This window comes from Jaculus jaculus, chromosome 9 (assembly GCF_020740685.1).
Source record: "Jaculus jaculus isolate mJacJac1 chromosome 9, mJacJac1.mat.Y.cur, whole genome shotgun sequence".
Lineage (NCBI taxonomy): Eukaryota > Metazoa > Chordata > Mammalia > Rodentia > Dipodidae > Jaculus > Jaculus jaculus.
In genome coordinates, this window is record NC_059110.1 from 121,661,560 (window position 1) to 121,685,512 (window position 23,953).

The 23,953-nt window shown below is 54.3% G+C and overlaps 1 protein-coding gene across 4 annotated transcripts in view; it reads right to left on the reverse strand.

Annotated features, from left to right (window-relative positions):
- Positions 1-23,953, reverse strand: part of Septin9 (septin 9) — a 194,355-nt gene that overhangs the window by 86,155 nt on the left and 84,247 nt on the right. For all 4 annotated transcript variants that reach the window (XM_045159748.1, XM_045159750.1, XM_045159749.1 and 1 more), the window contains one exon: positions 772-1,407. In XM_045159748.1, coding sequence (XP_045015683.1) covers positions 772-1,407 — 636 coding nt within the window. The remainder of the gene's footprint in view (positions 1-771; positions 1,408-23,953) is intronic.

The following is a 23,953-nucleotide window of genomic DNA, read 5'->3' on the forward strand; positions in this document are numbered from 1 at the left end:
TGCATTCCCTATGAGCTCTCCACATGAACACGACTCTGGGTTTGATTCGTTTGAGGACACTGCTGGAACACCCTCCCACTGCAGGACAGCATCCTCAAATGACCGTGTGCAGCCATCCCATGCCTCAGCAACCCCCACCCTGAACCAGAGTCCTCCACGGTGGCCCTCAGCCACAGACTCTTAGCAGAGGAGGACAAGGCCTACTTCATGCTTTTCTGCCTCTAGACTCACCAACTGGGGCGAAGGGGGAGGAAGAAGAGGGGAAGGAGGAAGGGAAGGATGGACAGCCCAGGTATCAGGAGAGAAGGACTCTGCTGCAAACCTCAGGAGGTCCCTTGATCTCAGGCCCCAGGACTCCTCGTGCGTGGACACCTGCCTCTCCCAGATGACCCACTGATGACCCAGCCGCCACCAGAACATCAGCCCCTCTGAGACGCTCTCATTCCACACCCCACAAGAGCCCACGGTGGTGCTCAAGCCAACCATTCCTCTCCAGCCTCCAGGGTCCCCGCAGGTCCAGGATCACATGGAAACATGTTACATGTGGCCCAGCCATGTGGTCCACCAAAGAAGCCCACAACCTTTGCCGCTGCAGCCTCTCACTGTGGCCCTAGGGGACAGAGAGCCATTCACGCTCTGAATCGTGGGACACCGCTCTGAACATTCAGATCTCTCTCCATTTTCCACACATGTTTAGCTCTTCCAGCAACCCCATACAGCAAGACGCTCTTTCAACCATGCAGCCTGATAACCCGGCTCTGGGCTACTCACCCTCCTGGCTCCGGGATGGGGGTTCCGCCACAGGGGGCCTGGCCTCCAGCCTGTTCTGCAGCTGAGACATCGGGGGCTCTGAGTTCTCCAGAGTCTGGGGCGGGAGGGGACAGGTGGGTGCCTCGGCTGGCTTGGGCACCTGGATCTCCACCCTCTTGGGGGCTGCGTCGGCAACAGGGGCGGCAGGCGCCTCGGGGAGCTTAGCGGCAGGAGTCTCCATCCTGCGGTGAGCTGACTCCTGGGGTTTGACAATGGTGATCTCCGTCCTCCGAGGGGTCGGCTCTGGCGTCTTGTGGCCCAGCACCTCAGCCCTCTTGAGCCCAAACCGGGAGGGACCAGTGGCACCCGCGTTCTCCACTTGCTTGGAGGAGATGTCGATGGAAAGCTCAGTGCGGCGTGACATGGGCTCCGAAGCCTTGGGCCCCGCCAGCTCGACCCTTCGCAGGGACGCCTTTGGGGAGCGCTGGCTCAGGGAGTCTACATGGCGGGCACCTGGCTCTGAGTTCTTCACACCCAGGTCCTGAAACTTCTGGGTGGAGCTGGCCACTGTGGTGCGGAGCAGTGGAGTCTGGACCCTCCGGGGTGGAGTAGAGTTGGGTGGCTCAACTTCCTCGACCTCAAAAGATCGCTTCAAGGCTGAAAGACACAGAGGAAGACGTGATGAAGAAACAGGACACATCTATGTTTTGTGTAAAAGAAGGCACGGATGCTGGGCCTAGTGGCACAGGCTTAAAATCCCAGCTACCCATTAGGTGGAGGCAGGAGAATCTCAAATTCTATGCCTGCCTGGTCTATACAGCAAATTCAAGGCAAGTTTGGTTAACCTAGTGAGACCCTGTTTTATTTTTTTTGGTTTTTCTGAGTAAGTTCTCACTGTAGTTCAGGCTGACCTGGAATTCACTATGTAGTCTCACGGTGGCCTCAAATTCACAGCGATCCTCCTACCTCTGCCTCCTGAGTGCTGGGATTAAAGGCATGCACCACCACGCCCGGGTCTAGGCCCTATTTTAAAATAGAAAGTAAAGGGCTGGAGAGCTAGCTTAGCAGTTAAGGCACTTGCCTGCAAAGCTAAAGGACCTTGGTTCCATTCCCCCAGGACCCACGTAAGCCAGATGCACAAGGGGACACGTGTATCTGGAGTTTGTTTGCAGTGGTTGGAGGCCCTGGTGCGCCCATGATTTCTCTCTCTCTCTTTCTTCCTCTGCCTCGTTCTCTCTCACGAATAGATAAATAAAAATAAAATATTGTTAAAAGTAGAAAGTAAAAAGAGGCATACTCGCTGGGGCAGGTAGACGCCCAGGAAGCAAGCTCGCTGGGCGCAGCAGGCAGCAAGAACGGAGGAGATGAACCAGCCTCGCACATCAGCCGGGGCCACAGGAAAGCACTGAGGAACTGGGGGGTATCCAGAGGCATTGCCTCCCCCACAATGACTGACTGCTGCTCTCACAACTCATAACCTCCAACCCCATGGGGAATACCAGCAATCGGGGCAGGGAGGAGGGAAATGAAGGCACCAACACATGATGTGTCCACACACAGTTTCTACGTGATGAAGGAAAATACAAAAGGGGACTAATACTGCCCACTGCCCTGCAGCCACAAGTGAGGAGATGCAGCCGGGACTGCAAACCACTAAACAGAGTCTAGAAACCTGGTTTCTGTTTGCGTTTTGTGGGGTTTTGTGGTTGTTGTTTGGTTTTTCGATGTAGGGTCTTGCTCTAGCCCAGGCTGACCTGGATGGAATTCACTATGCAGTTTCAGGGTGGCCTTAAACTCACGGCGATCCTCCTACCTCTGCCTCCTGAGCGCTAGAATTAAAGGCGTACACCACCACACCCAGCAAAACCTGGATTTTTATATGTCTTAATGATTTATGTTAACTAATTAAAATCCCTGTCAGAATATATAGACAGATGATGATGATGATGAAGATAGATAGATAGATAGATAGATAGATAGATAGATAGATAGATAGATAGATAGTGTTTCGTGCATCCCAGGCTGGCCCTGAACTATGTAGATGACCTTAAACTTTTAATCCGGGGACTGGAGAGGTGGCTTAGCAGTTAAGTGCTTGCTTGTGAAGCCTGAGGACCCTGGTGCGAGGCTCAAAAGCCCAGGACCCACATAAGCCAGATGCACAAGGTGGCGCGTGCATCTGGAGTTCGTTTGCAGTGGCTAGAGGCCCTGGTGCACCCATTCTCTCCCTCTCCCTCTCTCTCTCTCTGGCTCTTTGTCTCTCTGTCTGTCTGTTGCTCTCAAATTAATTAATTAAACTTCTAATCCCCATGCTTCCCTCTCAAGTGCTACCACTAAAGGGTTATGTCAAAGTGTCCGGTTATGCCGTGCTGGTGATTGAACCCAAGGCCTTCTTGCATACTAGACAGGCACTTTACCAACTGAGCTACATTCCCAGCCCTAGGTCACATATACATATACATACATACATACATATATATATATATATATATATATATATATATATATTTTTTTTTTTTTTTTTTTTTTTTTTTTTTTTGTCTACAGCCCAGGCTGGCCACGAATTCACTACGCTGTCTATGCTAGGCAAGTGAGCTACAGACCCGGCACGGCTGCCCCTTCTGCTACCTTCTTTGTCTCCATGCCTGTGACTCTGCACGGCACTTGTCACCACCCTCCACCCACACATCTTGAATGACTGCCGTGCTCGCTGTCCGACGCTATTACCCATCAGGTGTCTGCTGGCCAGCAGCTCCTCGGTCACCCCAGTCCCACGCCCCAAGGCACTGGGGGGGTGCTGTCCCCACAGATGGAGCCCCCCCAACCATCAGATCAGCTACCGTTCTGTGACCATCAGCGCCACGCTGCTCTTGGTCGCTGCTGCGTGTGACGCGTGCAGAGCGCTCACGGAAGAGCAGAGGTAATCAGGCAAGCCAGGCACGGCGGTGCACACGCTTCACCAATCCCAGTGCTCTGGAAGCTGACGGAGGGTTGCTGTGAGTTTGAGACCAGCCTGGGCTACAGACTAAGTTTGAGGCCAGCCTGGACTCGAGTGAAAGAAACCTTGCTGAGGCAAATTAGGGGTGGTAGGACCCCCAAAGTAGCTTCCTCCTTGGCTGAATTTAGGAATTGCCCTTGAGCCTGGAGGACAAAGTGTAGCTCATTACACATGCAAAGGGTCTGGCCCTTCCTATCTCTGCCCCTTGAGAGAGTCCCCCCATGCCCTCTGAGAAAGCCCTTCTTCCAGAATGAGATTTCTGGCAAGACTGCCCTTTTCTGAAACTCCTGACCCCAGATACTTGATGTCAGGACTAGACTGCCTAAATCAACCACCCATCCATGGGGCTCATAAGAAGAACCCACCCTGAGTCTTCAGAGGGGCTTCTCAAAGTCCCTCTTGCCTCCTTGGGCAACAATTACATCTTTCTTCCCATATACTATCTTCTCTTAAAGCGCTCCCTCCTTAAAGTGCTAAGGTATGCCAAAACCTCTCGGACCCTCACCCCTCTGATCTGTGGATTTCATTCTCCAAATTCGTAAGTTAAGAATCTGGGGACATGCCAAGATTATTGGTGCGTTGGCATATTCTGCTGCACTGACAGAGGGACCCCGAAATTCCTGCGTCACTAGTTCAACAATCCCCCCTCCCAAAACCAGCTGCTTGTGATCCCAGTATTTGGGAAGTTGAGACAGGAGGACTGTCAGGGGGTTGAGGCCACCTTGATCTACATCGTCTCTCTCAAACACTAAAATAAAACTGCGCGAGCAGAAGACCTGTCCGCCTTCCCCCCAACATCGTGTCCGGGCTGGGATGTCTGAAAGCAACGAACACAAACAGGCATGCCCCCAAGTCTACCCCAGCCTCTCCCGGAGGGTCTGCCTGGGTCTCATGCCACTCAGAACCCTCCCACCTCAGGCCACTGGCCTCCAGGAACAGGTTTGGGAGACACACATCTACTCACTGCGCCACCACCCTACTGGCTTACTAATGGCGGTCCCAGTTTTCCAACCATAGGCATGAAGCCCTGAGGATAGGCCTTGGGAGCAGGTAAGCACCTGTCTTTACCCTGATTCGGCCCAAGAGGCCCTGCTTTCTTCTAAGGTTCTAGAATGGCTTGGAATGTGGGCCCCCCCAAAAGACATGTGCCAGCTTTGATCCCCAGAATTTGTGCAGGTGACCTTGCGGCAAAGGGTCTTGGATGTCATCACGATGAGAGCATCCACGGCCTGGGGTGGGCGCCACGAAGTGCCCTTAAAGACAGAGGAGAAGGAGACGGGGGAGCCAGAGAATTCAAGGCAAAAAGCAATCGGACATAGGAGCAGTGCCGTCCAGGTTACCAGCAGCCAGGACAGGCAGGAAGGTGCTTCTTGGTGTGTCTGGAGGGAGCTCATCCCTGCTGAGACCTTGAACTCAGCCTTCCTGGGGGAACCCAGCACTGCGGGAGAGTGTGTGGTCAAGCCACTGTGCTTCCCGCCAAACACAAACTCCGGGACCCAAGGAAAGATGACGCTCCAGGCCTTTCTTCTTACCTTGCTCTCGGCCCAGCCCCAGCCCTGCTCCATCCACACAGCTCTGTCTAGGCCCACGCAAGCATGGTCAGGGGCCCCACGACCTCGGCCCCCAGGAACCCGAGCAGAGAGCACCTCCCGTGGTCCCTCACAGCCCGCATGGTAGGCTTGGTCGCTGGGGAAGAGCATCCACTCGCTCTAGATTTACACCAGGGTATTTGGCAATGAAAGAAATGACATCATGGTCTAAGACGGGCTTGGCAAGAGGATGCCCATGAGCAAGCACCTCCCAGGGTCTTGTCACGGGGCTGGCAGGATAGGGGTCCTCCAACACCTTCCTCCCCTCACCAATGTCCTAAAAACATCCCCAGGTCCTACACTTGCACACACAGCCACCACCTAGTCCCAGTGAGCTCCCCCATGGAGACGGCCGGGATGGCTGCATACGCCACGCCACACCACACACAGGGACTTCTGTGGGCATCACCCCGCCCTTCCCTGCGGAGGGTGTCCACACACAGCATCAGTTCCGCCTCTGCAGAGCCGAGACCCAACACGACCGGACATCAGGTCCAGTGACCTGCCAGACACCAGGAACCACAGAGGACTCCTCTTCTGGCTGCACCAAGTTAGTGCAACCAAAGGACAGACAGGGGACCCCACCCCCAGCTGGACACCCCAGACTGTGGCCTGTTGCACAGAATCAGGTCACCTCTACTCACTTCTCTGTTCTCCAACCCCCCCCCCCCACCAAAGCCAGGCCCAAGCTTCACTTTCTTCCCCAAGCCTTCTGGGCTTCCGCCCTCCTCAACACGCACCAAAGCGTGTGCTTCTGGCCCACATCTGGGACTGAATCCCAAGGAAATAATCAGAAGTACAGAAAGATTTACAGAGCGGGCCGCTCACACAGCATTCACGCGGGGCAGGAAGACTGCAACCATGCGAGCCGTGTAGAGTTTAGAAGCCCATGGGTCACAGTCCTGCTCAGTCGTTCAAATCACGGATCAAAACTTGGGAGAGGAGGAATGCTGAGAATACTAAGTAAAAACAGCAGACTACAAGATGTACACAAAAGACCTTAATTCTCTGTCATACACACACGTGCAGTTTGCACGCACACATACACTCGCGCACTCTGGCGGAAATGACTCTCTCCGGATGGAATGGCAGTGAGCGTTCTTCATTGAATCCTCCTGCCCAGGCCTGACCCACCAATGCTACGTGTGGTCACTAAGACTTCCAGGACCCCCAAACAATAGACACACCTTGCTGCTTGAACAAATTTGGAGAGTATGAATAACCTGGCACAGCACCCCATGCCCACACTCCCAGGAGGAGATCGCCCAGCCCACTTCTTTCCCAAAGTCCAGGCTGGGCCCAAAACCTTCCCGTTCCTTGTCCCTCAAACACTTACATTTTCAGCTGCTGTGCAGTGAGCCGAGGGCGGCCGCTTTCCAAATGCAAACCTTCCCTTCCCAAGCCCTTGGGAGGCCCAGGCAGGAGCAGCCCTGGCCTGGGCCTGTTTAAAGAGGAATGTGGTGCACACAAGGGACCATTGTTAAGGCCCCTGCTCTGACCACAGGCTGCACAAACCTCCACTGGCTCCTGAAACCAGATCGAGCACTTCCTGGCACACGGAGCACATTGGTCTGGGAGGAGAAACCAGGGGGGGTCACAAAACCGGGCACTAACCTGAACAAGCAACAGTCTTACAAAGACACACTGAAACCCAGCGGGGTGTGGTGACGCACGCCTTCCATCCTAGCGCTCACGCTTCTGCTCCCTTGGGAGGCAGAGGCAGGAGAATCGCTGTGAGTTCAAGGCCAGCCTGAGACTACATAGTGAATTCCAGGTCAGCCTGGGCTACAGCGAGATCTTGCTAAAAAATACTAAAATCTGTGCTGGAGGGATGGTTTGGCACTTAAGGCATTTGTCTGCAAAGCCAAAGGACCCAGGTTTGATTCCCCAGGATCCATGTTAAGACAGATGCACAAGGGGGCACATACGTCTAGAGTTCGTTTACAGTGGCTGGAGCCCTGGCGTGTCCATTCTCTCTCTCTCTCCCCCTCTCTTTCTCCCTCTTCCTCTCTGTCAAATACATAAATAAAAATAAAATAATTTTTTAAAAATACTAAAATCCAAGGTCATTGCTAACCTATCTATCTCTGCATGACTCCCAAAGGAGTAAGCATTATGAAACTCTGACCTCCGGCTCCAGAACACCCACTCTGGTTCCCCCAGCAGCAGTAATGTGGGCTCTGTCCTCAAGACACCATGGATACCTGGGAGCCAGGATCTGGGACCTAGGAGTAGGGAAGGGGCTGCCAGACAGGTCCATCTGACAGTACTGATATTCTAAAGGGACTCTCCCTTTCGTCTACAGACTGTTGAAACAAGGTACCCCGAGGTACTGGATTCCCCCCCCCCCCGCCCCAAGGAATCTCATGCTGAGAGAAGGAAAAAGCTGAAGCCTGGTGCCAGCCAGCAGGAAAGAGATGTACAACTTGTACTCCTCTGGCCCTCGACTTAAAACTACTTAAAACTGAACCTGGGGCTGGAGAAATGGCCCCGTGGCTAAATGAACTTGCTTGCAAAACCTGATGCACCGGGCTCAATTCCCCAGTATCTACATAAAGCCAGACGCACAAAGTGGCACATGCATCTGGAATTCATTTGCAGTGGCAGGAGGCCCTGGCATGCCCATGCTCATTCTCTTTCTCTAAGCAAAAAAAAAAAAAAAGTCTTTTGGTTTTCTGAGGTAGGGTCTCACTCTAGCCCAGGCTGACCTGGAATTCACTAAAGAGTCTCAAGGTGGCCTCAAACTCACGGCGATCCTCCTACCTCTGCCTCCCGAGTGCTGGGGTTATAGGCGTGCGCCACCACGCACAGCTCAAATTTTTTTTAAATGTAGAAAATAAAAATAAAACAGAACCTCATGTCAGGACCCCCTAAGATGGATCCAAGGGTCACTGGATCTCATTTGCTCTCATTCTAATGTGGCCACATTGAATAAGCTTCCTTTTTCTGCTTTTTACTATTAATTTGGCTCTTTAAATTGACATACATACTGAGGAAAGATGGTGAAGCTGGGTATATTAGGGTTGCCAGGGCACAGGCTCTGCTGACCATCACCATTCAGTTCTCCTTTAAGAATTGGCCCATGGGGCTGGAAGGATGGCTTAGTGGTTAAGGTGTTTGCCTGCAAAGCCAAAGGACCCAGGTTCAATTCCCCAGGACCCACGTAAGCCAGATGCACAAGGGGGCTCACGCCTGTGGAGTTCATTTGCAGTGGCTGGAGGCCCTGGCGTGCCCGTTCTCTCTCTCTTGCCCTCTTGCTCTATCAAATTAATTAATTAATTAAAATATTTTTTAAAAAGAATTGGACCCTGCTGTTTTGGTATGGGGTGGGGCTAGAGGCAAGGCCTTAGCCTTGACAGCTCTGGGGGATGGCTGGGAGCTCCCTAATCCTCCTACTTAGCCTGAACTTAAGGCAGCAGCCCCCGCCTGTGCAGGGTCTAAGGAAGGTAAAAGAATCCACACCAAATGGTACAAGGTTCAGGGAACAGGATCTGGTCTCTGTTAGGTTTCGGGGCTCATCATGGAAGACCAAGATGGACAGTTTCTTGGATCTAAGACTTTATTATAATGGAAGAGAGGGAGAAAGGATAAAGAGAGAGAGAAAGAAAGAAAGGGGATGTATATATCAGGGAAAGAGAGGAGACATAGAGGAGAGAGGTTTGCAAACTCCTGGAGGAAAAAAGCTCAAAAAAAGAGAGTGAGGGCCAGGGAAAGAGTTGTATGGAGAAGAGAGAAGCTTCTCTGTGAAGGAAGGGCCTTGGCTCTCCTGCAAAGGTGTGAGGAGAAGTATCTTCAGTTATCATACCTGGAGGCGGTCCCACAGTCCCAGACTCTCACAATCTCAAGGTGGGAGCGAGGGAACTGGGCAGTGTGGCAGGGGCAGGGGCCTGCAAAGACGCCTTCCAGAGCTGGCCTGGGGAATGGGGCAATGCACGTTGTGAGCCTTACTAGGGAGGTCAGCCTGAGCCTGAAAAAGGATAGTGACCATTCTCCAGTGGGTTTCTCCAGCGGCCACAGGAACAGTGAGCAGGAGCTGACAGGGTGGCAGATATATCTGGAGGAGCTGTGGTTGGTCTAACCACTCTCTTCGGGGTGCTCACCCACAGAATGGAAGCTCTGGAGGTCACACCTGCTGCTCGGCCTGAGCTCACCTTAGCTGGCCTCAGCTGGCTAGCTTCTGTGGCTGCCTGGGGCATCCATCTCCCAGCACCCAGGCCCACTGGAGGCAGGGAAGGGAAGTCACATCTTGGCTGTTCCCCAAACTGGATCATCACCACTTCACTTCCCTCCCCCGCACACCAGGTGGCTTGACGCTGGGGACCTGGTTTGTAGTCCCCAGGGCTGCACAGGAGAACCAAGCTCTAGATGCTTACAGGATGCTTGCTGGGCTCCACTCCCTTCCTCAGGCTCGCTCATCCTCATACGGAGGCCCCAGGGGCTGCCCACCCTTCGGGTCCTCGCCTAGGATCTGTTGCTGGGGGCCTGGGCTGCGAGGTGAGGGAGGGTAGCACGAGTTACGGAGGGCAGGTGGACAGGCCCAGGACAGGGAGGAGGCTATAGATGGGTGACAAGAGGAGGGAAATGTCTTCAGGAAGCCAAACAGCCCTAAAGGAAGGACTTAAAAAATAGCTCCAGTGCAGCAGAGTGGATGGAGCCAGCAAGGGAAATCCGTCAGCAGCGCAGCGGCCCCGCCCCAGGGCTCCCCACAGAGGACCAGGTTGTTGTTTAACAGGAATGAGTACAGGAGGCAAAGTCCAAATACACGCAGAGACTCTTCCTTCATGGGGAGCCCCTGCCAGACACCCCAAGCCCACCGAAGGTGTGAAGAGAAGGAATGGAGGGGTTGACAAGGCTTCTGCTCGCCCCAAGGCCGAGTCCTCCGGGGCTCTCAGCAAACAGGAGCTGCAGAAGAGCGGCCCGCAGGGCTCCATCCGGGGATCTCTGGCCGCCCTGGGCTTATCTGCACATGTGGCCTGTGTGTAGAGGCTGGGGCTTGGGACATTATCCACACGGTCTTGCTCTGCGCATCTTGTCTGTTTGCCTCTAAACGCCCAGAACAATCTTCCCAAGGGTCCATCTCGGACAAGGAAGAAAGAAAAGGCTGGGCATTTTCTCCCACCCTGAAGTGGAGATGTGACCAGTATCCCTGAGACATGATTTGGCCATGGGGTCTGGCTCCAAGGACAAGCCAGGAGAGGGCAGTCAGCCCAAAGTCAAACTGTGGGTATCTGTCTTCCCTTTTTTTGCATGTGTATTTGTGTGATGTGTGTGTGCATGTTTGTGCCTGTGTGGGTGGTGAACATATGTGTATGCATGTGTAAGCCAGATGTGGGTGCCCAGTAACTCCCGTTATCACTCTCCACCATGGGGACTTCTCAACTGAAGCCAGAGCTCACCCATTCACCTAGCTAGTGTGTGCGCTGGGGATTCTTTTCTTTTTAATAATTTTTTCTTTCTATTTATTTATTTATTTGACAGAAAGAGAGAGAGAGAGAGAAAGAATGGGTGTACCAGGGCCTCCAGCCATTGCAAATGAACTCCAAATGTGTGCGCCACCTTGTGCAACTGGTTTCCGTAGATCCTGGAATCAAACCTGGGTCCTTTGGCTTTGCAGGCAAACACCTTAACCACTAAGCCATCTCTCCAGCCCCCTGGGGATTCTTTATGGTGACCTCCCAGAATCTATCACGGTACCTGCAGAGAACACCGGCACCACCTCTAGGTGTGCCAAATATGGATGGGTGAATAGTGTCCCCCTAAATGAGATCTATCCCCTGGGACCTTATTTGTGGAGCAAAAATTCTGCGAGGGTCTGAGATCATCAGAGTGAGGGTGCACTCCAAATCCAATGGCAAGTGTTATTATAAAAGAAAAGGATAAAGCCACAAAACAGACATCCAGCCATGTGAAGATGGAGACCCAGGTGCCCAGGATGTATCTGCAAGCCAAGGACCACAGGCAGCTTCAGAAGCTGGGATCGGCGCAGGACAGCCTGTCCCTCCGGGTCTGGAGAAGGTACCAGCCCTCCTCACACCCTGGGTTGGGACAGCTGGCCTCCACAACTCTAGAGAATACAGCATCACAGGTGTAAGCCCTCCCTACCCAGTCTGTGACACTTCTAAAGCCACCTGAGAGAATCCATAAAAATAAAGGGGAGAGGACTGAGGGGCAGCTCAGTGGTGAAGCTCATGCCTATGTGTGAGACTTAGCACAGAAAAGAGAGAGAGAGAGAAAGAAAGGGAGGAAGGGAGGGGGAGAGGGAAGGAAGGAAAGAAAAGGAGAGGGAAGAGAAAGCAAGAAGAAAGGGGACAGACAAATCTCAGGAGTCACCTTGTTCAAGTTCCTAAGGGTCCATCTGTTCAATCAGATTCTGGACTCTCAATGAAGAACCAAGGTAGACTGCTTCTTGGGTCTAAGACTACTGTAATGGGACAGAAAGAAAAACAAAGAAGTAGGAAGAAAGAAAGTGAGAAAGAGAGAGAGAGAGAGAACAGAGAGGGAGATGTGTGTGCCAAAGAGAGAGACAGAGAGAGTAGAAAGAAAGGGGTTACTGTACACACCAAAAGCTGGAGAGCCAAAAAGAGTGGGAGTCAGGAAGAGGGTTTTGAAGAGAGGAGAGGAACTGCCGTGGGAAGGAGGGGCTTTGGGTGGAATGCAGAGGTAGGAGCAGGGGCAAGGTGGCCTTCCCTCCTCTTAGCCCAGAGGTAGCTGAAATGGCCAATTACCGAACCAGGAGGCAGTCCCAGAGTGCGCCAGGCCAGGTGGCAGGGGATCGAGAGGGGACGGGCTTAACACATTCCGACCTCTGGTCCTCAGTCTCAAGGAAGGAACAGTGCCCTGGATGAGCTTCCTGACCCTGGCAGTCCACCAGCTCCTGCCAAGCCAAGCTCACACCCACCGGCAAACGCCTCTCCCAGTGGCCCCTTCTCACGCCTGGCCCTGGCTGCCTAAGCGGCTCCCCCCCCCCATCTGCCCACCTGGGAGGCTCCCAGCTCCCACCTGCTAGTCACTCATGCTTCCTTTTCACTCCCAGATATCCCCAGGGAGAAGCCACAGGGTCACCCCTGTGACTTGCAGCAGATAACGCTCCCCCCACCCCAGAGGGTCTTGGGTGACCACACTCAGAATCAGGAAGCCACCTCACAGGGCCACAAGCCTTCTCAAACACGTGCATCTACTGATCCAAGAAGTCTCCTTTGCCCAGAGCTGAGCTGGGACCTCAGCAGATGGCTCCTGGTTTCCTCTTGGTGCTGGCTGGTCTCTCACCTCCCACCTCAGCCTGGCCCCAGGGTCATTCCAGGAAGACTTTAAAGATCACTCCAAGAGAACTCCTTTTCTCTTTGGCTAAATTACAGCTGTGGGAACTCCAGGACACCTCTCCCGTGAACCAGAGGCTTGTTGCCTACCCCCAAGAGAAGCAGGACAGGAGAGGGCGCAAGCTGCCAATCTGGGTAGTTACGGGGAAGAAGCTCCCTAAAAGTTGAGGTTTCTTTTTGGTTACTTGTGTGTGTGTGTGTATATGAGCTTATACATGGGGATGCACATGTGTGCAGTGCACATGCATGTATGCATCAAAAGGTTAATGGTGTCTTCCTTAACATCTCTCTTTCTTCCTTTTTTTTGAGACAGGGCACCTCACTGAACCCAGGGCTCATCCATGTGGCCTGATGAGCTACTCAGCAATTCCTCTTGTCTCTGTCTTCCCAGTGCTGGGATTACAGGCGCATGACACACACCATGCCTGGTTTTTTACACGGGCCCTCATGCTGCGTGTGACAAGCACTTTACCCACTGACCCGTCTCTCCTGCCTTGTGTCTTTGGTTTTTAGACAGGGTCTCAGGTTGCCCAGGGGCAGACCTCAAACTCACATGGAACTCCTGATCCTCCTGCCTCCACCTCCCAAGTGCTGGGATTGTAAGTGCGTGGCCACCACGCTTGGCAGAAGTGTGTTCAGAATTGGATGGGGTTCCTGGAGGAGGGACTGGGTGTGGTGGGGCCAGGGGAGGAGAAGGGATCAGGTGACCTCTGGCTCTTCTGAGGTCAAAGGCTCCCTAATAAATGACAGCTGATGAGTAGAGAAGGGAGGCTGTGGGGGTGACAGACTTCAAAAAAACAAAACCACAGCCTGCAGCTCTGGGGCCACACATGTCAGGGGTCACAGGGGTCAGGAGTCCCAGAGGAGGAGGTAGTTTTCCTGCGCTTTAATCCACCCACATCCTCTGGGCAGCCCAGATACCCTGCCAGGGCCTGTCTGGGGACACAGCCCAGTGTCCAGCTCCACATACTCGCCCTCCCCTCCCCCAAGGATCCCCACCACCTTCATTGTTTCCTCCCCACCTACGGCGGAAGGTGCCTGGCCCCCTGAACACTGCTCCCCCATATCCTGAGGTTCCTGGCGAGGCCCTCGTCCCATAATCCTCCCTGCAAGGGCCGCTCCAAGAAAGAGTCTCAAAAGCCAGTCCAGCCAGCTGGCCTGCCGGCGCAGGGGTCCCTTCTATGATGGCAAACCCCTGCTGGGGGTCGGGGCCAGAGACTGTGAGGAAGGCGCGGTCAGTTTCCTCTCTGCGCAGGGCAGAGCTGCGCCTGGGCCCAGTTTCCTGGTCTGGCTATTTCTTCCTTTTCTGTTCTCAAACCAGTTACTGCCCACATGGGTAGTGGCCAGCCCTGACCTCCCCAGCAGAGAAGCCTCCCTCCCTTCCCACACCACTGACCAATGGAGGAAATGGGAAAAGCACTTTAAAAATGCAAAAAAAAAAAAAAAAGGAGGAGGAGAAAAAGAAGCCTAACTCCAGGAGCCACTTGGCCCAGGTGGAGCCTTCCATTAATCATGCCAGCCAGGGATGCCAAAGGGCCAGATGGGGCTCTCTGTACTGTGGCCCGAGGCCCAGGCTGATATGAGCTCTGGCCTAATTACAGGGCACAGTGACCCAGGGGAGCAGAGTTCAGGCCCCGGTCAGAGAGGCACCCAAGAGTCAGGGGAGGGGGTCAGAAGGCAGCCTTCAATAACCAGACCCAAGGTTCACCAGGCTGGCTGGAGGTAGAAATGGAGCCACCATGACCACATGGTCTTGCCCAGTTCAGGTTCTACTGAACTCAAATCAAGGGTGGGGGGCTCTTGGTCTCTACCTCAAAGACATGATGGTTTTGGCAAAGAAAACGGTTCACAGAAAACTGAAAGTGAAAAGGGGAGAGAGGACACAGCTGGACACTGAGAAGTTTCCAGAAGGAGCTGCCATGGTGCAGCGGTACCTCCATGAGAGGGGCTGCTGAGCAACTCTAAACAGCCCAGGGTGAGAGACAGGCAGGGCCTGGTGGGGGTTCCTCCTGCTGTGGTCCTCCTGGGGCTCCCCCTCTCAGCCAGCAAAACCCCTAGAAAGCTCTGTGAAATCCTCCTGAACCTTCTGGATCTTTGTGTGAGCAGGGTGTGGCCTTGGGCTAGGCTGGAACCCTGGGCATAAGCCAAGAGCAGCTCACAGTCAGAGGTCTCCACACCAACAGCTCATAGCTGTCGGAAGCCTCGCAGGAGGGCTAGTGCCCAAGAGAAGGAGCTGGACCCAGGGGTCCCAGGGGAAGAGAGGGCAGTACAGTCACCCTTAGAGGACGACGACTGGATGGCAGATGAAGGTGACTGGAATCTGCCAACAGAGCTCACAGCTGCTCCCCAGGCTCACCCCAGGCCCAGGACGCGGCCTTGTCCACCCACCCTGGAGCCTGGACCATGCGGGGTGCTGCAGGGGGAGAATACAGGGGACAGTCTTGGGTCTCTTGCTTCTCCCATGCCGCAGCTGCCTCCATGGTCTAAAGTAGAAACACTGTAGTGAGGCCAGTGGTCACTCAAGTCACACAACAAAGAACATCCCGGTCTGTTCCTGATCCCCATACAGTGCTTCCCCAAGACCAGTCGTGTCACAGACTCAGTGGTGCCCCACAGAGATGTCCACAGAGAAGTCCTAATTCCGGGTACCTACGAGGGCAACCCTAGCTGGGCAGCATTCATCTCTGCAGATGTCATTAGGGGGTCACAAGATGAGGTCATCCTGGGGCTCAGTAAGGCAGGTTCTCAATCCAGCAAGTGTCCTAATAAGAGACAGAAAAACAGAAGCCAGCGGCCGAGCGTGGCGGCGCACACCTTTAATCCCAGCACTCAGGAGGCAGAGGTAGGAGGATCACCAGGAGTTCGAGGCCACCCTGAGACTACAGAGTGAATCCCAAATCAGCCTGGGCTAGAGCAAGACCATACCTCAAAAAAATGGGGGGGACTGGAGGGATGGCCTTAACAGTTAAGACACTTGCCTACAAAGCCAAAGGACCTAGGTTCGATTTCCCAGGACCCACGTTAGCTAGATGCATAAGGGGGCACATGCATCTGGAGTTCATTTGCAGTGGCTGGAGGCCCTGGCGTGTCCATTCATTCTCATTCTGTCTCTCTCTCCCCACCCCCTCTTTCTCTGTCAAATCAATCAATCAATCAATAAAATATTTAAAAAAGAGAGTGAGAGAAAGAGAAGCTAGAGACACAAAGCAGGCCGCATGAGGTTGGTGTGGCAAACAGAGGGACACAGCTGCACGCTCAGGGATGACCGGACCTGCCGGGACTCACCAGGAGCTAAAGACAATGCCTGGCACAGGACCCCCTCAGGGCCCCAGAAAGATCCCACCCCGCAGACACCTGGAGCTGGCGCTTCTGGCCTCCCCCACGTTTCCAGTTCCATCTGGGCTGCGACCTTAGCAAACCTAAGGGTATGTGTTCCCTGCTCCTCAGCCTCCACCGCCTCTTCCAAACCCCTGAGCCTCCAGGGACTGATCACGCTGTCCCCACCTCATTCCATGTCTCACACATTTGTTCTGTCCATCTGTTCTCTCGACGCCCACCCAGTCCCAGCTCCGAGGCTGAGAACACTGCCTTCCTTTCTCTCCTTGAGCTTCTGAGCAGCCCGCTGCCTGGCGTCAAGAGCTTTGGGAAAGTCTTCCTGGGTGGGGAAGATAGGGCAACCCCCCTCCACCCTCCTGTGCAGGACAGGCCCTGGGTCCTCAGCACCCATGGATGCTATGCCACCTTCCATGTGTTGCCTGGACTTTGTTTACAAGAGGGGGGGGGGGAATCCAGAGCCAGTCTCCCCCCCCCGGGCAGCACCTGTCTACTCGGGTCAGGTGGGCTGTCGCCGCCCCTCCAGGGCCACATACTGTAAGCAGATGCCCCCTCAATTCTGTTGACGCCAGTGCCAAAAACATTGGAGGAACTACTTATTTACAGTAAATCCAAGCCCTGGGCGCCAGAGAACACTCTAGCCCAGGGCCTCCAACTCCACTGCCCACAGCAGGCAATCAGCCCCTAACCTCTGCCCTGCCTTTGGGGGCCCAGGTAGCCAGGCCTTTCACAGTAGCAGCAATCAGCTCTCAGCACCCCACCCCTCAAGACCGCCTGGGAGCTACTGCCCCAGCAGGGACCAGAAGCTAGGGGAGGGGCTGGGACAGGAAGAAGGAAGATCCTGTTGGCCAACCTTTTCTCAGCTAAAGATGGAGTTTTCAGCCAAGCCATCCTCACAGCCGCTCAGTGTGGGAGGACTGGGGAGCTCTGCAGATCGCCCAGAGCTGGAAGTCTGCCGGATGTGGCACAGAGGACAAGGACCATATGTACACACCCTACCCTGGAACACACACGTGACCCTTCTGGTCTGTTTCCTGACAATCTAGGACGATGGAGGCTGACACGGATCAGAAAATGAGAGAAGAGAAAAAAAAACCCACAGGGCTGAGATGGCTCAGTGGCTAAGAGTACTTGCCATTTAAGCACGAAAACCTCTTGGGCCCAGAGGCCACCAAGTTCAGTTCCACAGAACCCACCTAAAAACCTGGGTGTGGCCATACATGTCCGGAACCCCGGTACTCAGGGAGCCAAAACGAGCGCCCTGGGGACTGCTGACAGACAGCAGCGCCTGGTTGCGGGACAGACCCAGTTTCAAGGTGAGTGCTAAGAGAAAGACACCCGGCATTCTCCTCTGGCCCCTACACACGTGCGTGGGCCATGCCCCTTGGCACACACACATGCGTACGCCACACATCACACACGTACTTCACGTACCCACAAAAGTACACACAGAAGAAACCCCAAACCCCACGATGATGCCAGATAACTACCACCAGTGTCTTGACATCCCGCATGCTGCTGCGTGATGTGCGTGTGGCGCGTGTGTCTGTGGGCACGCGTGTGTCCCTATGTGTGAGTGTGGGTGCGGAGGTCAGAGGATAACTTCTGGTGTCAGTCTTTGCCTCCCACAGCGTTCAAGGCAGGGTCTCTCACTGCTCGGCACTCTTGGCCAGACTCACTGGCCCCCGAGCCTCCAGAGGGTTCTCCTATCTCGGCCTCCCTTCTCACGACAGGGTGCCTGCCACCGGTACGGTGGAACCGCACTGAACTGAAGGACTCACACTTGGGTAGCCAATACCTTATCCTCTGAGCAGCTCCTGGCTGGCATGTGCACTTTGAGAGCCTGTAGGTCACTGTGGCCAGGGCCCACGCATCCCTGGATCCTGACTGCAGATTTCTCTACATTTCTAAGCTTCTGACTCCAGGCCACTATCCACAGCTTGGACTGCTCACCAGAATCACTTTGGGAGCTTATTAAAACTCACTGCTGGCCTTTAGCTCCTGGAGGCTCTGGCTCTGGCTCAGGGAGTGGTGAGTCTGGGCACCCTAAGATGTTGCCCAGGGGTGACAGGTGGACATCTGGACGCTCTGTGAGCACACAGCCTCAGCTCCACCACCCGCCCTCCGGAATCCTGCAAGAAGGAAACCCCATAAGGCACACCATTCCGGACGGACACAGCCCTGCCGGGCCGAGAGCTGCCAGCTCAGCAGCCTGCCCCTCCCCCAGCTCACTTCCCAGCAGTCACCCAAGGACAATGTCCAGCTTTGGCCACTGCTCAACTCCCGACTCCTGGGGCAGTCACAGACTGAAGGACACCCACAACTCAGCCACCCACTGAGCGCTCCTGAGGACAAAGGAGGTGTGGCGGTCACAAGGTCCCCAAACCTGCCCAAGGCCTACATTATGTCACTTTAGAGAGAGAAGGTCCCTCCACCACCACCGGGACCTGGGAACAGCACGCACACGCGCACGCACACACACACGCGCACGCACACGCACACACAAACCCACTGACTTCACGTTCCAGCTGCAGGAAATGCATCACCTCCCCTCCCTCCTCCAGAGCCACTGTCACCTTCCTCCTGCTGACAGTCATCCTCCAGGGAACAGGAGCCAGGCTTGCTCATCTGTCCCCACTGCACGAGGGCCCTCACGCCGTGTGTGGCAGAGGCCTCGTCGCCTGGCTCTGGAGTCAGGGCCTCCCGAGTGCCTCCTCATCCTCCCTCCCTCCTCAGGCCCCCCGAGGGCAGCCGTCTCTCTGGGACGCGTATCTGCAGAAACTGGGGAGACGGCTCAGCAGACAAAGTGCTTGCTGTGCAAACACGAGCACCTGAGTTCAGATCCCCAGAGACTACGTAAGACGCGTGTGATGCCAGCTCTGGGGAGGCCGAGGCGGGGAACCCCTGGTGCTCACTGGCTAGCTAGTTGTGATGGCTTGAAGTGGACGTCCCCCATAAACTCATGTGTTCTGAATGTCTGAACCCCAGCTGACAGTAATTTTGGAGGTGGAGGCTTGCTACAGGAGGTATTCTGGTTGGGGGTCAGGCTTAGGGGTGTTAGAGCTAGCTCCCCTTTGCCAGAGTTCGGCTCACTCTCCTGCTCGTTCTCCACCTGCTGTCGTGGAGGTGGTGTCCAGCCTCTGCTCATGCCAAGCTGTCCCCTGCCATCATGGAGCTTCTTCTCATGACCATGGGCCTCGATAAACCCTCTCCTCCCATCAACTCCCTTTGGTCAGCTTTGTCCCAGAAATGCAAAGTGCTAGTACTCTACGGCTATCGGTGAGCGCTAAGTCTGGGGAAATCCTGTCTCAAAGAATAGATGGACAGAGCTGGAGAGATGGCTTTGTGGTTAAGGCGCTTGCCTGCAAAGCCTAAGAACTCATGTTCAAGTCTCCAGGTCCCACGTACCAGAGGCAGTGTCACAAGCACGCAATGCCGCACATGCACACAAGGGGGCGCATGCACCTGGCATTCATTTGCAGCAGGCTGAAGGTTCTGGCTCGCTCATTGTCTCTCTCTCTCTCTCTCTCTCTAAATAATAATTTTTTTAAAAAGAATAGATGGACAGTGACTGAGAAAGACCTGAACATCAACCCTGGTCTCCACACAGACCTGCACACACACCCTAACCCGCACACAAATGTGCGCCCGTACATATGAGCAAACATACAACAACACATGTGAAAAATAAATGACGAGAGGACTTGGCACCTTTTTTTTTGCACTAAAGGGAAATTCAAAAGCCAGCTTGTGTCCAGATATCCACTTTCTGATCTGTAATGGGGAACACCAGGCAGGGCACAGCAGAGGACGTGGCCGCCTAGGCTGTTGTGGAGCCAGGAAGACTGGTTCACTTTTCCTGCAGATGGGAAATGGGGGCACCGAGAGGCGAATGACTTGCCCAGCGCCGCAGCACGGACAAGAGGGGAGCGGACGACACATGCGCTCTGCCCACAAGTCCCAACTGGGCCTCCGAGAGCGAGACCCCAAATGCCAGGAGCCCATCGCACTAAAGCCCATCCTGACCTAACAAATCAAACAGGAGCTCCCATTTCACGTTTCTCACAGATGTGGCCCCAAGCTGGGGACAAGCTGGAAGGCTGGGGCAGTCTACAAATCAGCTCCCCAATCTTGAAAGCCTGGGATCCCCACTCATCACTGTCAAACGGGTGGAGATTTCCACCACACCCAAGCGGCAGTCAGCCGGACAGGAGAGACAAAGATTTCGCTCTGTGAGGTGGCACGTGGCGGGGCCAGGGAGTAGTTCTCAGCAGTGGGAGTGATGGTAGGTGGTTCCACTGGGATAACATGGGTCTGCCCAGCAGCATCTGCAATACCCTTGCAGCCCAGCTCCCCTTGCCGGAATGGGGGTAGGGGATTTAAAAGCCCTAGCATATAAAGCAGGGGTGCAGTTAAAAACATGAATATGAGGGCTGGAGAGATGGCTTAGTGGTTAAGGCACTTGCCTGCAAAGCCTAAGGACCCATGTTTGACTCTCCAAATCCCACGTGAGCCAGACACACAAAGGTGAGGCAACCGCAAGGTTGCACATGTCCACTAGGTGGCACAAGCGTCTCGAGTTCGATTGCAGTGGCTGAAGGCCTGTCGTGCCAATTCTCTCTCTCCCTCTGTTTTCTCTCTCTCTCTCCTCTCTAAAATAATGTTTTTTAAAAAGGAAGTCACCAAGTATCTTTTTTAAAAAATGGGGCTGGAGAGATGGCTTAGCAGTTAAGGTGTTTGTCTGTAAAGCCAAAGGACCTTGGTTTGATTCCCCAGGACCCACGTAAGCCAGATGCACAAGGTGGTGCATGCGTCTGGAGTTCGTTTGCAATAACTGGAGGCCCTGGTGCACCCATTCTCCCTCTCTCTCTCCCTCTCTCTCTCTCTCTCTCTCTCTCTCTCTTTCTGTGTGTGTGTGTGTGTTTGCCTCTTTCTGTCTCTTGCTCTCTCACATAAATAAATAAAATTAAAATAAATAATTAAATAAATGAATATGAGCTAGGCATGGTGGAATACATCTTTAATACCAGCACTCAGGAGGCAGAGGTAGGAGGATAGTTTGAGTTCAAGGCCAGCCTGAGACTACATAGTGAATTCCAGGTCAGCCTGGGCTAGAACAAGACCTTACCTTAAAAAAAAAAAAAAAAAAAAAAGAGCCAGGAGTGGTGGCGCACGCCTTTAGTCCCAGCACTCGGGAGGCAGAGGTAGGAGGATCGCCGTGAGTTCGAGGCAACCCTGAGACTCCATAGTGAATTCCGGGTCAGCTTGGGTTAGAGTGAGACCCACCTTGAAAAAAAAAAAAAAGAGAATATGAAAACTAATAAGAAGCTAGGACAGAGGAGATGCCTGTGAGGCATGGGGGGTGGGGGGAGAAACAGCTGGAAGGGTCGGGACTTGGGTCAGAGACAAAGAATGCAATGGGGGAGGTGGGGAGGCAGGGAGGCTCAGCTGGCTCCAGGGCAGCTGTTTGCAGGAGCCTGGCTTCATCGTTTAAATATTAGCAGAGAGGTAACTATGTCACAGGCCTGCAGCCTGGCCTGGCTGTGGCTGCTGCGAAGGTTAGGGGAGGAGTGTCCCTATCCTGTCCTTGGGCCAGGACCTGGGCCTCCACTCTCTCCTGTACTGGGGGGCTGCAATGTGCCCCAAATAGATGCTTTCCTCCTCACCCAGATCCCATACACAAGTACAGCAGGGTCTGACTGGGGGAGACCCTAATGGTGGTGGTGAGGTTCTGCCTAATGCCCACCACACTCTCAGCCTCAGTGCCCAGGGAATCTGTGCCAGATGTGGGCACACGGGGACTTATGCATACACAAGTCTGCAGAAATAGCAAAAGAAAATTGTGGCCGCATTTTGCACTAAAGAACAAACAACAACAACAACAAAAATAAACCAACAAAGAACAAAGCCTAGCTAATTTCCAGAGCACTCTATTGCATGACCCATAATGGGGGACAGCAGGCAGGGGACAGCAGAGAACACAGCCCCTCCAGGCCTGGCTTGGAGCCAGGAAAACTTGTCCGCTTTTACCACAGATAGCATCGGTCTCTGGGGGGATACAAGGCAGGGGCCTGGTCTACCCCTCCCAGGGAAACTGCCCACCCACGTGGAAAGTAAGGCCAAATCCCTGCTCAGAGCCTGCTTCCTGCGCCCAGGGAGGCACTGCCTGGAGTTTGGAATCTGCCAGACGAGCAGGCCCCTGCACTCAGAACCAGGCAGGGCCTGGGGGAGGGGAGCAGCAGGGCGCTCATCCTACCGGCCCCACACCTGGGCCTGACCACTCTCTTCCCGCCAAAAGGACAGATGAGGCTGGTCAGCCCTGATCTTCTTGAGGCAGAAAGCGGCCTGTCTGGAGCCCAGGTGGCCTGCTTCCCTCATACCTTGAGGTCCCTCCGCTGCAGCCTTCTAGAGGGGGGTGCCCGAGCCCTGCCCTAGTCCATCTGCCAAGACAGCAAGGGTCTGAAAGCTCTTCCTGACACCAGCTGTGCGATGGAGATAAAAACCAGGAATCCAGAAAGGCCTTACACAGACTGTACCCGGGCTCGGAGACCCAGGCTCTCAGAGAGGAACCATTTGTGGAAAGAATGGGGGGGAGGGCGGAGAAAAGCCAGATCCCAGAAATCCCCATTAGGGGCCAAGGACATGATGGTAAATTGGGCTCTGGGCAGCCTGGAGGCTGGGGGGGGGGGGGGCACTTGTCCAGAGCTTGACGCCCAGGCTATTTTTCTGGGACGAAGGTTCGGACGGGGGGGGGGGGGGGGCTCCATACGTAGCCTAGGCTAGCCTCAAACTCACAGCAATCCTCTTGCCTCAGCCTTCTAAGTGCTGGGATTAGAGTTACAGATCATCCATCTACTTCTTAAAATTCACTCCCCCAAACCCAGCTGGGAAACAAGTTCTTGTATTTTCTTTTGACCTAGACACTGAGGAAGAAAGGTCAAACTGGTTTTATTTCCAAAAGCCCTCTTGATTTTTTTTCCCCCAAATTTGGAGGCTCTCTGACTTACTTATAAGACCAAACAGCCTGGAATTCTCTGGAATACAGTCTCAGAAGCTCAAGGATTCGTCATCCCTCCAGCCAGACACCACCACCAGTTGCCTCGGGACACCCTCAGGCGCCTGGAGGGCATTTCTGAGCTCTGGTTGTTTAACTTGCACTGGACACAGCCTGGCTCCGTTCAGACGGGGACCAACAGACGTTTCAGAAACTTCAAGTTTACTGTCAATTTTTTTTTAAAGTGCTGCCAATGTCCAGGACTCATCTTGTCCTTGCTGGTACCGTCCCCTTCCCTTTGTCTTCTGCCTTGCTCAGAGGGGGGCTAGTCTGCTGCTCAAGGCATCTACGTCGTACCCCACCCACCCCCAAATCCAGGACAGAGTTCCTTCCATCTTTCTGCCAGGAGGAGCAAGGCACCCCCCACTGATCTCCGGGGTCCCAGGGCAGTGAACAGAGAGACACAGCACTGCCCTGGAATCAGGTCTGTTTCATCCTTGAAGTGGGAGCTGGAGAAAGGAAGGTACCAGCTTTCTCCTCCTGGCACCGAGATGCCAAGCTCAGCACCCCGAGAGGGACAGGCTAAGGCCACCAGTCACCAGGCAGGGAGCTCCCAGCTTCTACCCGCTCATAATCCCTCAGAAGCCCTTGGGAGTGCCAGCCATGCATGTGGTAGGTGCCGGATATTCACCAGCAGGTCAGCCTTGCCCACAAGTGCGGCCACAGCAAGCCCACTGTGTGCTAGCTGATCAACTGGCTGTGGCTGCCACCAACCCTAGGGGCTCACTCCTAGGCAACAGCCCCCACCCCAGGTCCAGATGCCCCAAGCCCTTAGTGGTATGGAGGTGCAGAGCGAGTGCCCGTGGCAAGCGCGCAGACTGGCCCCTCAGCTCTCACGGTCATCACTGGACAGTCACAACTCAGAGCCCAGTTCTGCACCACACACACAATTTATAGCTTGTGCCTCTGGATG